Source organism: Quercus lobata, chromosome 7 (genome assembly GCF_001633185.2).
Source record: "Quercus lobata isolate SW786 chromosome 7, ValleyOak3.0 Primary Assembly, whole genome shotgun sequence".
NCBI lineage: Eukaryota > Viridiplantae > Streptophyta > Magnoliopsida > Fagales > Fagaceae > Quercus > Quercus lobata.
Genome location: NC_044910.1, coordinates 18296303 through 18310469, shown reverse-complemented (window position 1 = coordinate 18310469; position 14167 = coordinate 18296303). Strand labels below are relative to the sequence as shown.

Below are 14167 nucleotides of genomic sequence, written 5' to 3'. Positions count from 1 at the left end.
TTTTGAAAATCACTATTGGACACTACTACAGTATATACAAGATCAATTCACAATCACTATTTATGAAATTCTACTAAATACAACACAAAATAAAAAAAATAAATTGGTTCAATAGTATTTCCTAAATTGAATGGGGATAGGTGCATGGAATCATTTAGCTCAATTACAGTTTGTTACGCTTAAGATCTTAACATACAAAATATCTAAATAGAAACAATATAAAAAATACACTCATTGTTTCAAGAAAAAAAAATCTAAACAATTTAATTTGTATGAAAAGCTAACAAAGACAAAATCTAATTTTGATTTTAAACAATCTAACATATATATATATATATATATATATATTTATTTATTTACATTGGACTCCTTGTTTTCTACGCTGAATTAACTCACTTGATACAAAAATTAAAAAATCTAAACAATTTAATTTGTATGAAAAGCTAACAAAGACAAAATCTAATTTTGACTTTAAACAATCAAACATATATATATATATATTTATTTATTTATTTATTTACATTGGACTCCTTGTTTTCTACGCTGAATTAACTCACTTGATACAAAAATTTAAAAGCTTAGATTAGATGAGATACATAGCATAAAATTAGACTCTAATTGAATTCCAATTTGAAATCTAATTGGATTTTCTCTCAACTTTGCCTATTAATATATATATATATATATATATATATATAGATTTCTACCATGAGTCTTGATGTATTTGGTTGAGTTAAGAATTGAAGGATCATAATGCAATCAAAAGACCATCAGAATTTGGCATGGGGAATATCAAGGGCTAAATACATGAGTGACCCAATGTGATGCCAATGAGATTCTTAAGAGTGGGGAAGAACTATAAAAGGATTCTTACCGAACTTAACAGATTTGAGACTTCAAAATCTACCACGACTGAGAAATATAGAGGAAAGACACATGGAAGTGGAGCACAGAAGAATTTTCAAATTTGAGATGTCCTAAGGCTGCAGTATTGTTATGAACTAAAGAAGCATTTCTCAGGGATATGTTCACTATTAACTAAATAATTTCAAGTGCTTAATCATTTTGATTTCTGGAAACTTTTCATTTTCTATTAAAAATTATAAAATTGTCTTCATCTTTCATATAGTGGATTAGCATTACCCCTGTGTTTTAAATATCCTTCTTAGTTCCTCAAGGCCCCCAAAATCTTGGGAACATTGAAGCTAGTGGAAAAAAAAAAAAAAAGGTTTTGTGATGCACTAGATTCAAAAAACAACACAGCAATTTCGTTCTCTTTACTTTTCCAATTAGAGTAGAACAAAAGAATCAAGTGCAGATAATATTGCAAAACTGATGGACAAGCTTTGTCTTGCATTATGCTTTGACGTTTTTATTTTTTTTCATTGCAAGCCAACCAAGGAACACTACACTAACCATATCAGAAAACTAAAAGAAACTTGTGAACTTTAAATTGAGGTAAATATGATATACATAATTATGTGTACTTTGTAGAACCATCTCCAACATACAGTTGACACATTTTTGGATAACCTGAAACTAAGATTCCCATGGGTTCCACAAAAAATGATGGTTGGTAATGAGCTATGACTAGATGTCACTAAGTTAACAGGATGGATCCCAAATTTCCCATACCCTACCAATCTAGACATATTCTTCATTTCAAAATGTTCAGATAAGTACTTTGAGCCCACTATTCTCTATTCATAGCCTGAAGGTGTGTTGAAGCAGCCTACCATGTGTTTGAAATGACATCCTATATACTTTGAGTAATCAATTACAAGAGATCACACATACATTAGTTGTAGTGTCGTCAATCACTGACATTGAAGATACCCTTTCTCCTCCAGGTAAGACACTACTCGCCCAGCCATGGCACCTGGCGCAGTGCAAACCCCATCTTTCTGTTGTATTTCAATCTGGAAAGCAAGTAAAATTATTCAGTTTGATACACATAAGACAAAGGCACAGCATAATAAGAAACATGCCTGTGATTTAATGATGTTTCACATTTGATAAAGCTCAACATTCATAAGGACACGGCCACAATTAGTTTCCATCCCTAAATAAAGACATACCTCACAGCTCAATGGTGGTTCATAAGGATCATCTATCCCAGTAAAACCTGCAAAATAATATGGTCATATGAAAAGGACCAATTGGTAATGGACAAGAAGATTCAACATTCATCATCATCCCTACCAATAAAATTTGAAATGAAAGATTTATAAAATTAAGTAATCTTATTTTACTACTTTCAATGATTTAGGATCACTTCTTTGAAAGGTATGTAGAGTAAGGAAAAACAATGAACCTACTGTGATTTCATAATCATATAACCAACAAGATAACCTATGGTATGGTCATAAGACCCACCAGACAAGATATAAGTTTTAATGAGAAAGGTTTTAGGTGCTCCTGCAGTACCCTCCTCATGCTAAAGAACCATGACTATGTAATTTTCAAAAAAATCGGGGATTGAAATAGCATCTGGTTGGTGATTTAGAAGAACCTCATTATTCATGGCTAGTTAAATAAAGATGACATTGATCTGCAGAACAGATTCAATGCAAGACACAATAAGAAATGAAATAACTCATGAACCAGGGTACCAGAATAACTTGATAAAAACCCTTACCACGTGCTGTGGCTTAAGAAAACTATGAGGGTCAGTTCCAATTACACCAAGTTACAGAATTACCAAACAAAGATTCAAGTCAGCTGATAAGGATGCTCATATAAGGTCATGAGATGATGAAAATAGAAGATGCTGATACATAAGATGTAAATAAGACTTCAAGTGAAAAGAAATCATATCACATGCTTAAATTGATAAGACAACTTTAATGGATTGGGACCCACATCATAGCAAGGCACTCTGGTATGGGAGCAGTATTCACACTGTAAGCTTCACTTCATGTATTCTTGAGTTCCTTGCAAACTCATAATGCATAGAACAGAAAGCTTATAATAGAAGTCAAACAATGCTGCCTTTGAAAAATAACTTAAAACTCTTTACATCTTCAATTTTTCTTTTTTTTTGATAGATAATAACAGTTTTATTGAAAAAAAAGCACAATGAATTTACGATAGTAAACTCACTGCACTGAAAAGAATACAAACCAATCAAACAAAAAGGCTAACAGAATTAAGGAAATCAAACAAAGAGTGACAATGCGTAAACCCCCAAACCCGGGACCACTCAAACAAAGTCCTGAGTAGCAAAGACTTCACACAGTCTACAAGTCTCTCAGTTTCCTCAAAAGTACGGGCATTGCGCTCCTTCCAAATTAACCACATAATACAAGCTGGAACCATATTCCACACTTTTGAAGTGTGACTCCCCAACCAATTCCACCATGCAGTAAGAAGAGAAACAACATTCTTTGGTATCACCCACTGAACCCCAAACAAACGAAGGACTTCACTCCACAAAGTATAAGCATACTTACAATGGATCAATAAATGATCCACAGTTTCCTCTTCACATCGACAAAGGCAGCACCAATTCACAAGAGGTAATGTCTTCTTAACGAGGTTGTCTATAGTAAGAAGGCCACCCCTAGCAGCTGTCCATAAGAAGAAAGCCACCCTTTTAGGTACCTTAACACACCAAATGCTCTTCCAAGGAAAAGACACCACTGGAGCTGCTAGCAATGAATTATAGAAAGAGCGCACATCAAAAACACCATTACGATTCAATTGCCATATCATGGTATCATCACCCCCCCTAGGTAACTTAGAAGAGATATACGTAAAGAAATCATAAAAGATCCCTGTCTCCCAGTCTTGAAATGCACGACGGAAACATAAGTTCCAGCTTCTACCACCCCCATCCAAATCATAATCAACCATTTCTGAAATCATAGCTTCCTTGTTCACCGCAATAGCAAACAGTGCTGGATATAAATCTTTCAAGGCAGTAGGGTACTCCAAGGTTTTTCCTTTAAGATATGATAGAATTTAAAATTATAGCGTCCACACCATGATTTTTTTTATTATTAGAACAAGACACCAATTGATTTTTGGTGCAGGCGGGATTCAAAGTCAAGCCCCTTATTCGATGACAAGAGTTTCTTTTTTTTCTTTTTTAATTACAAGACTTTACTAATGGCTATCTGGAACCTACATTCACTATAGCAATTTAATTTCTTCCCGTTTATCATTGTAAGTATTGGGATGAATTTCCATGTCATAATTTTTAGTTTAATCACATAACAGATAGTGTACACTTTCTTTTTTGTTTTGGGTTTTTTTTTTTTTTTTTTTGGGGGGGGGGGGGGTTGGGTGGGGGGGATTGAGTTTTGAAAGCAGACAACCATGTTAATGTATTAAAGCAGCATGATAAGCATGTTTCACAAAGCACACCTTTGATCTTTCCAGAACGTGCAAGCTTGTAAAGGCCTTTTGTATCTCTTGCTTCACATAATTCTAGAGGCATGTTCATGAAAACCTGTTTACATACAAGTCAAATTGAATTCCAAATTAAAAGAACAGAAACCAAGTAATAATAATAATAATAATAACCATTAGAAGGAGCCTTGCCTCAATAAAATTCGCATCTGGTAACATCGCACGGCAAGCATCTCGATCTTTTCTATATGGAGATATGAGACTGGCAATACAAATCAAACCAGCATCCGCAAAGAGTTTTGCAACTTCCCCTGTATTAGATAATAAAATTATAGTTTATCAACCATACCTCATGCTCTAATATAGTTGAGCAAAGGCTAGCCTACCAATTGTAATAAACCTTTAGTACACACTCATTTCTATCATTAAGATATAACATTACAGTTATAATTTATTTATTTTTTAATCCCTATTGCATTAACACTGCAGAATTGGAGCAAAAAGTTTTGCTATTCCATTCATCTACTGAAATTATTATATTTAAAGCTACAAGTCTATAAAGGTTGATATTTACTCACATATGTCTACTGTGTACATTCTAGCTGCTAGGGCCCTCATCAGATTAGAGCTGGCAAGAATTTTCTTCCCAGTTTTTCCAACACACACAGCATGTAGTGACTAATGTTGGTACATATCATTGATCCATAGAAGCAGGCGGATAAGATCAAAATCATTTCAGAAACAATAAAACCTATTCTATAACAAATGATAATCAAATTTATCTAGTTCTATCAAGAAACTCTTCCAAACGATCCAATAGTTGATATAAATTATTGAATCACTAGGAATATAAACCCAAACTCTGAAGCAACATTTAATGTGAAAGCCACGAAAATATAGATCCAACTTCTTTCAGTTTCTATGTTTCTATTGGTCATACAAGCCTTCAACAATATACATATAAAAATTAATGAAATGAAATTGAGCATGTACCAGTGAAGACTATATTGAACATTAGTTCACATGTCCATTATATGCCTTAAAAAGTACAGAATCTGCTAATAAAAAATTTGACTTTCAAGCTTACAGCTCACCCAACCCAAACCCCAGAAAAAGTTTGTTGTATATAGAAAATACTCACCAACTCTGCGTATATTTTCAGTCCGATCTTCTGGTTTGAAACCAAGGTTCTTGTTTAGTCCATGCCGAAGGTTATCTCCATCAAGGATGTAGGACAGCTTTCCCCTGGAGTGGAGTTCTCTACTTAGAGAGCACGCCAGTGTGCTTTTTCCTGAACAATTTGGACAAAAGGATTCAGCAAGACATAGCAACTACATCCAGTATAGCATGCTAGAACTAGCCTCAAATCTTTCAATATCATAGGAAAATCAAGGAGACATCATATTAATAACTTGTTCACTTCTCAAAATTATTGGCAATGTAATGATACTTATCAGGCTAGTAAGTAGACAACATTTCTGATGGTTTTATGAATTCCATTGTTAGTGAGTAATTCACACAAAAACATATCTTGAGAAAAAATGAAGAAGCCAATGGTAAAAATGTTAGCAGTTGCCAAGGGAAAGAGGACATTAAGCCCAGCCTCCTGGTGACCTTAATAATTGACTTGCTGCATAAAACCTCTCCCTGATGAAAAGGACAATGTGGGTTTCAAGAATTTGATCCAACCATAATAAACTAGATTCCTAGCATACATTTCTACTGTTCCTGTAGAATTTCATCAACTACTCAAAGACCCAAATATTGCTTCTTCCAAAGCTAGCTCAAAATGCAAAATGCAATTATAAAAGCAGAAGTTCAGCTAATTTTATGTTGGTAAATAAGCGGTTCCATGCCCCTCTACTATCTGTATTCATAAATTTAGGCAGTAAAAGCCATAGCTATCATCTATGGACCAGCTAGACCGGAGGCATTGGTAATTGGTGGCCTGGTTCAAAAGTGAAACCATGTCATGCTGTGGACCAAAATAACAATAGAAGCAGTTAAAAGTTAAAACCAACCAAACTGCGGGTTTTTAGTTGGTCCAGTATAGTGATTTCCAACCTATTCATATTGGATGAATGATGATTATGAAACTAAAAGATTGATGCTAGAATGATTCAAGCTCCTAAAATTAAAAGATTGATCCCAGGACTCAAACACAAGCTTCCAAAGCCTAAAACACACTTCCAACTACTATATCATCTTCATTTATAACAAGGTTTTTATAAAATCAATTGTTTTAGCATTAACAACACAATACCACAAATTCAGCCATCCAAACTATTGACCACAGTTGGGCCAGCGAATTAATGATACAATGTCAATGTCCAGTTCCAGTTAAATGACATGTAACAGCAACGACAAAGCCTCATATCAGACCTACATGGAATGGTATGTAAAACCACTGAACACTCAGCTCTAATTAGCACCTTTATTCTCACTAGAATAATAAGCCATCAGCCTGATTTTGATCATATTCATTTTTGCATTCTTCACGAACTCCTTTGACTGCAATAATATTGCTACTCTCACAGGAGCAGTAATTGGCCTCTATCCCAAATCTTGACCTCAATATATGCAACTCATACCTTCACACAGAAGCAAATAGATGTCTTATGCCATATTTTCTTTCAAAGCTAAGTCATCTATTGCAGCATCCATATCATACTTATGCGCATTCTATGGACAAATGGATGTTGAACTGTACAAGCATGCAGGCCTGCTAATAACATTATACAGATTTTGCGTCCTCACTGGATGCTACCTACACCTTCTCAAAGAAGCATATCAATTTCTTATCCATGCTTGTTTGCACGGTCATACCTAATCCGGAAAAAGTCATAAAATTAATCCAAAAGCAATGCAAAATCATAGAGGCTCAATAGCAACCAACAGTAAATGTAAGCCTAATTTATATGCAAGACAATAAGAGACAAAAGTTTCAAACTCAATGCCCAAGTAGCAAAAATAGAGTATAGACATCATATCTACTAAATACCACAAATTTCTTATGATTATATAGACATAATGAGTTCTGATTCTCATACCACAAATTTCTTATGAACATATAGACATCATGGTACTTTCCTACGAAGATTGGAAGTAATATGAAATTAGATTCAAAAAAGTAAACCTGATCCGCTGAGTCCTGTAATCCATACAACACACCCCTTTTGATTAAGTAACTTTTGCCTATCAAGCTTCCCAACAGGAGATTCTTGCCAAAATATATTTGTTGAATTGCTCAGAGTAGACATCACAAACTTCTCTTCTGTTCCTTCCCAAAAATCAAACGTTAAATCATCAATAGCAAATTAGCAATACAACTGTGAAAAAGTGTACTTGAATATTATATTAAAAAAAAAAAAAAAAAAAAACTCATTTCTTATAATATACAGCACAGAGGAGGGGAAGAAAAGGTGAAAAAATTAATAAAATTTTTAAGAAAAAGGACAAAGCAAATATGGATTGGGTTGGTGTTGGTGTTGGTGTTGTGTTCACATTCCATTGTTTTACTTTTACCTTTCTGGGTAACTATTATTCTTTTATTTGGATTGATGAAATTCAACAAAAATGCAAATAAGAATTTTTTTTTTTTTTTTAAATCTATTTGAACAATAATAAAAAGGAATACACAAAAACTGAAAAATGCCCTTTATTAAAAGTTCCTTTATCCTAAAGAATAATCAATCCAATGTGGGCTTGGTAGATATATGATCATAAAGTATTTGTAATGTCACACGAAAAGAAGAGAAGCCTTGTAATTGATGAAAATAATAATAATAATAATAAAGTGTACATTTTCCATTAAAAGAACTTGGCATCACCCATCAAATGAAAGAAAGAGACAGATAAAAAGGATACCAGCTGGAAGAGAAAGATTCCAAACCTGAAACCTGGCTTAATTTGCTTGTTTGCTTGATATTTGATAATACAGAACAGAACAGAGAGAGAAAAGTGAAGTGATTTTTATGTTACCCGAACGAAACCAATAATAGAAGGAATGGAAGAAAGCATTAATTTCATAATAATAATAATAATTATGGGTTTGTTAGCTAGTAGAAATAAAAAGTTTTGTAGTCCTGTTTTGAACCCTTGTTTTTCGTTGGTGCGTACATTTTGGATTTGGAATGCATCTGGACACAACTTGCCACAGTAGATCATGTAGTCGTAGTAGTGTTTGGATGGAGAGAAGAAAAAAAAAAAAAAAAATTTCTGTTTATGTGACGTGCTTTTCGCGTGCTCTCCTTTCCTTTGATAAGAAGACCTATGGGTGTTCAGCTAATAAAATGTTGTTATTTATGAATATATTATATATCTAATTCATACGCATAAATAATATTATTTTATTGATTGGAGGACTATTTTAACTGTCTTCCATTCAAACGCCCACATGGGTCCCAAACTTAAACTTTTGAATGACATGGCCACTGTCAACAGAAATTAAAAAAACGTCATTATAGCTTTATTTCTAGCCAAATCGAGCTGAGATAGGCCGTGAAAGAAAAAAAAAATTTTTGATCCAAATTCTGTTCCTACCCGACCCTAGCTAAACAATTCCCAAAAAAATAGCAGAAAAAAAAAATCGTCATTATAGCTTTATTTCTAGCCAAATCAGGATGAGATAGACTGAGAAAGAGAAAAAAAAAATTGATTTCAAATTCCGTTCCTACCTGACCCTGGCTAAAGAATTCCCAAAAAAAATAGCAAAAAAAAACATCATTCTAGTTTATTTCAAGCCAAACCGGGGTTAGATAGGCCGAGAAAGAGAAAAAAAAAATTGTAGTTCCGAATTCCATTCCTATCCGACCCTGGCTAAAGAATTCCCAAAAAAAAAAAGCAGAAAAATTCAAAAAATGAAAAAACGTCATTCGAGCTTTATTTCTAGCAAAATCGAGTTGAGATAGGCCGAGAAAGAGAAAAAAAAAATTCATTCCGAATTCTGTTCCTACTCGGCCATGGCTAAACAAATCCCAAAAAAATAGCAGAAAAATTCAAAAAATTAAATATCGTCATTCTAGCTTTATTTCTAGCCGAACCGGGCTGAGATAGGCCAAGAAAGAGAAGAAAAAAAAATTTCGTTCCGAATTCCGTTCCTACTCAACCCTGGCTAAAGAATTCGCAAAAAAATAGCAAAAAAAAAAAAAAATTAAAAAACCTCATTTTAAATTTATTTCTAGCCAACTGAGCTTGGATAGGCCAAGAAAGAGAAAAAAAATTTCGTTCCGAATTCCATTCCTACCCAACTCGGGCTATAGAATTAAAAAAAAAAATTGTAAAAAAATTCAAAAAATTAAAAAACATCATTCCCGCTTTATTTGTAGCCAATACGAGTTTAAATAGGCTGACAAAGAGAGAAAACAAATTTCGTTTCAAATTCCGTTCCTACCTGACCCTGGCTAAACAATTCCAAAAAAAAAAACTAAAAAATTAAAAATCGTCATTCTAGCATTATTTCTAGAGAAACCGGGCTGAGATTGGCCGAGAAAGTAAGAACAAAATTTTCGTTTCGAATTCCATTCCTACCCAACCCTAGCTAAAGAATTCCCCAAAAAAATAGTAGAAAAATTCAAAAAATTAAAAAACATCATTCTAGCTTTATTTCTAGCCAAATCGGGCAGAGATAGGTTGAGAAAGAGAAAAAAAAAATTCGTTCCGAATTCTGTTCCTACCCGACCCTAGCTAAAGAATTCGCAAAAAAATAGCAAAAAAATTCAAAAAATTAAAAAACATCATTCTAACTTTATTTCTAGCCAAACCGGGCTGAGATTGGCCATGAAAGAAAGAAAAAGAATTTCGTGTCGAATTCCGTTCCTACCCAACCCTGGCTAAAGAATTCCCAAAAAAATTAAAAAACATGATTTTTACTTTATTTATAGCCAAACTAGGCTGAGAAAGAAAGAAAAAAAATTACGTTCCGAATTCCGTTCCTACCCGACTCTGGCTAAAGAATTCCCAAAAAAATAGCAAAAAAAATTAAAAAAACATCATTCTAGCTTTATTTCTAGCCAAACCGGGGTAGATAGGCCGAGAAAGAAAAAAAAAATTTAGTTCCGAATTCTGTTCCAATCCGACCCTAGCTAAAGAATTCCCAAAAAAAATAGCAAAAAAATTTGAAAAATTCAAAAACATCATTCCGACATTATTTCTATAGGCCGAGAAGAAGTGAAAAAAATTTTCATTCCAAATTCCATTCCTACTCAACCCTGGCTAAAGAATTCTAAAAAAAATAGCAAAAAAATTCAAAAAATTAAAAAAACATTATTCTAGCTTTATTTCTAACCAAACTAGGCTGAGATAGGCTGAGAAAGAGAAAAAAAAAAAAAAATTTGGTTCCAAATTCCGTTCCTACCCGAACCTTGCTAAAGAATTACCAAAAAAATAACAGAAAAATTCAAAAAATTAAAAAACGTCATTCTAGCTTTATTTCTAGCCAAATTGGGCTGAGATAGGCCGAGAAAGAGAAAAAACAAATTTCGTTCCGAATTTCATTCCTACCCGACCCGGGCTAGAGAAATAAAAAAAAAATTGTAAAAAAATTCAAAAAATTAAAAAACATCATTCTGGCTATTTTTCTAGCCAATCCGGGCTTAGATTGGCTGAGAAAGAGAGAAAAAAAAAATTCATTCCGAATTCCGTTCCTACCCGACTCTGGCTAAAGAATTCCCAAAAAAAATTCAAAAAATTGAAGAAAAAAAAATCATTCTAGCTTTATTTCTAGCCAAACCGAGGTAGATAGGCCGAGAAAGAAAAAAAAAATTTAGTTCCGAATTCCGTTCCAATCCGACCCTAGCTAAAGAATTCCGAAAAAAATAGCAAAAACATCATTTCGGCATTATTTCTATCCAAACTAGGCTGAAATAGGCCGAGAAGGAGTGAAAAAAATTTTCATTCCAAATTCTGTTCCTACCCAACCCCAGCTAAAGAATTCTAAAAAAAATTCAAAAAATTAAAAAACATTATTCTAGCTTTATTTCTAGCCAAACCGGGCTAAGATAGGCTGAGAAAGAGAAAAAAAAATGGTTCCAAATTTCGTTCCTACCCGAACCTTGCTAAAGAATTCCCAAAAAAATAACAGAAAAATTAAAAAAATTAAAAAAATGTCATTCTAGCTTTATTTCTAGCCAAATCGGGCTGAGATAGGTTGAGAAAGAGAGAAAAAAATTTCGTTCTGAATCCGTTCCTACCCTTCTCGGGCTAGAAAATTCAAAAAATTAAAAAACATCATTCTAGCTTTTTTTTTCAAGCCAATTTGGGCTTAGATTGGCCGAGAAAGAGAGAAAAAAATTTTCATTACTAATTCCGTTCTTACTTGACCCTGGCTAAAGAATTACCAAAAAAATAGAAAAAAAAAATTCAAAAAAAAAAAAAAAAAAACATCATTCTAGCTTTATTTCTAGCCAAACCAGGTTGAGACAGGCCAAGAAAGAGAGAAAAAAATTTTGGTTCCGAATTTCATTCCTACCCGATCCTGGCTAAAGAATTCCAAAAAAAAATAGCAAAAAAAGTCAAAAAATAAAAAAACGTCATTCTAGCTTTATTTCTAACCAAATCGGGCTGAGATAGGCCGAGAAAGAGAAAAAAAAAATTTCGTTCTGAATTCTGTTCTTACCTGACTCTGGCTAAAGAATTCCCAAAAAAATTAGTTCAGAATTCCATTCCTACCCGACCCCGGCCAAAGAATTCCCAAAAAAATAGCAAAAAAATTAAAAAAATTAAAAAACGTCATTCTAGCATTATTTCTAGCCAAATTGGGCTGAGCTAGGCCGAGAAAGAGAAAAAAAAAATTTGTTCCGAATTCCGTTCGTTACCGACCCTGACTAAACAATTTCCAAAAAAATTCAAAAAATTAAAAGAAAAAAACATCATTATAGTTTATTTCAAGCCAAACTAGGGTTAGACAGGCCATGAAAGAGAAAAAAAAAAAAATTTAATTCCGAATTCCATTCCTATCCGACCCTGGCTAATGAATTCCCGAAAAAAGTAGCAGAAAAATTCAAAAAATTTAAAAACATCATTCTAGCTTTATTTCTAGCCAAACCGGTTAGATAGGCCAAGAAAGAGAAAAAAAAAAAAAAAATTGTAGTTCCAAATTCCGTTCCTATCCGACCATGGCTAAAAAACCTCATTCTAAAATTATTCCTAGCCAAACCGGGCTTGGATAGGCTGAGAAAGAGCGAAAAAATTTTCGTTCTGAATTCCATTCCTACCTGACTTGGGTTATAGAATTCAAAAAAAAAATTACAAAAAAATTCAAAAAATTAAAAAACATCATTCTCGCTTTATTAAAAGTCAATCCGGGCTTAAATAGGCCAAAAAAGAGAAAAAAAAAATTTCGTTCCGAATTTAGTTCCTACCTGACCCCAGCTAAACAATTCCCAAAAAAATAGCAAAAAATATTAAAATCATCATTCTAGCTTTATTTCTAGCGAAACTGGGCTGAGATTGGCCGAGAAAGTGAGAAACAAATTTTCGTTTCGAATTTCGTTCCTACCCGACTCTAGCTAAAGAATTCCCAAAAAAAAAATAGCAGAAAAAAATCAAAAAAATTAAAAAACGTTATTCTAGCTTTATTTCTAGCAAAATCGAGCTGAGGTAGGCCGAGAAAGTGAGAAAAAAAATTTCATTCTAAATTCCGTTTGTACTCGACCCGGGCTATAGAATTCAAAAAAAAATTGCAAAAAAATTCAAAAAATTAAAAACATCATTCTAGCTTTTTTTCTAGCCAATCCAGGCTTAGATAGGCCGAGAAAGAGAGGAAAAAATTTTCATTTCGAATTTCGTTCCTACCCAACCCTAGCTAAAGAATTCCTAAAAAAATAGAAAAAAAATTCAAAAAATTAAAAAACATCATTCTAGCTTTATTTCTAGCCAAACTGGGCTCAGATAGGCTGAGAAAGAGAGAATAAAATTTTGGTTCCAAATTTCGTTCCTACCCGAACCCTGCTAAAGAATTCCCAAAAAAATAGCAAAAAAATGAAAAAAATGAAAAAACGTCTTTCTAGCTTTATTTCTAGCCAAATCGGGCAAAGATAGGCCGAGAAAGAGAAAAATAAATTTGGTTCCAAATTTTCGTTCCTACCCGACCTTGGATAAAGAATTCCCAAGAAAATAGCAAAAAAAATTAAAAAACGTCATTCTAGCTTTATTTCCAGCCTAATTGGGCTGAGATAGGCCGAGAAAGAAAAAAAAAATTTTGTTATGAATTTCGTTTCTACTCGACCCTGGCTAAAGAATTCCAAAAAAGATATCAAAAAAAATCAAAAAATTAAAAAACGTCTTTCTAGCTTTATTTCTAACCAAACCGGGCTGAGATAGGCCGAGAAAGAGAAAAATAAATTTGGTTCCGAATTCCGTTTCTACCCGACCCTGGATAAAGAATTCCTAAAAAAATAGCAAAAAAATTCAAAAAATCAAAAAACATCATTCTAGTTTATTTCTAGCCAAACCAGGGCTAGGCCAAGAAAGAGAAAAAAAATTGTAGTTCCAAATTCCGTTCCTATTAGACCCTGTTTAAAGAATTCCCAAAAAAATAGCAGAAAAATTCAAAAAAATGAAAAAATGTCATTCGAGCTTTACTTCTAGCCAAATCGGGTTGAGATAGGCCAAGAAAGAGAAAAAAAAAAAAAAAAAAATTTCTTCCGAATTCCGTTTCTACCCGGCCCTGGCTAAACAATTCCCAAAAAAATAGTAGAAAAATTTAAAAAAATTAAAAATCGTCATTCTCACTTTATTTCTAGCCAAACCGGGCTGAGATAGGCCGAGAAATTGAGAAAAAAAATTGTCGTTCCAAATTCCATTCCTACCCGAC

General features: G+C 33.2%; 1 protein-coding gene across 4 annotated transcripts; it reads right to left on the bottom strand.

Annotated features, from left to right (window-relative positions):
* Positions 1–1442: 1442 nt before the first annotated feature.
* Positions 1443–8588, bottom strand: LOC115954100 (adenylyl-sulfate kinase 3). Of its 4 annotated transcripts, none has more exons than XM_031071972.1 (7): positions 8473–8588; positions 7490–7627; positions 5495–5644; positions 4546–4664; positions 4369–4453; positions 2079–2125; positions 1443–1919 (listed from the first exon to the last, which is right to left on the bottom strand). In XM_031071972.1, exons 2-7 carry the CDS (start codon positions 7611–7613, stop codon positions 1818–1820), a joined length of 627 nt encoding a protein of 208 aa, XP_030927832.1. In that variant the 5' UTR covers positions 7614–7627; positions 8473–8588; the 3' UTR covers positions 1443–1817. The 4 variants fall into 4 exon arrangements, with proteins under 4 accessions (XP_030927832.1, XP_030927831.1, XP_030927830.1 ...); XM_031071971.1 differs by lacking the exon at positions 8473–8588 and adding an exon at positions 8221–8466; XM_031071970.1 differs by lacking the exon at positions 8473–8588 and adding an exon at positions 8246–8466 and having other exon boundaries at positions 7490–7633.
* Between the last annotated feature and the right edge of the window lie 5579 nt (positions 8589–14167).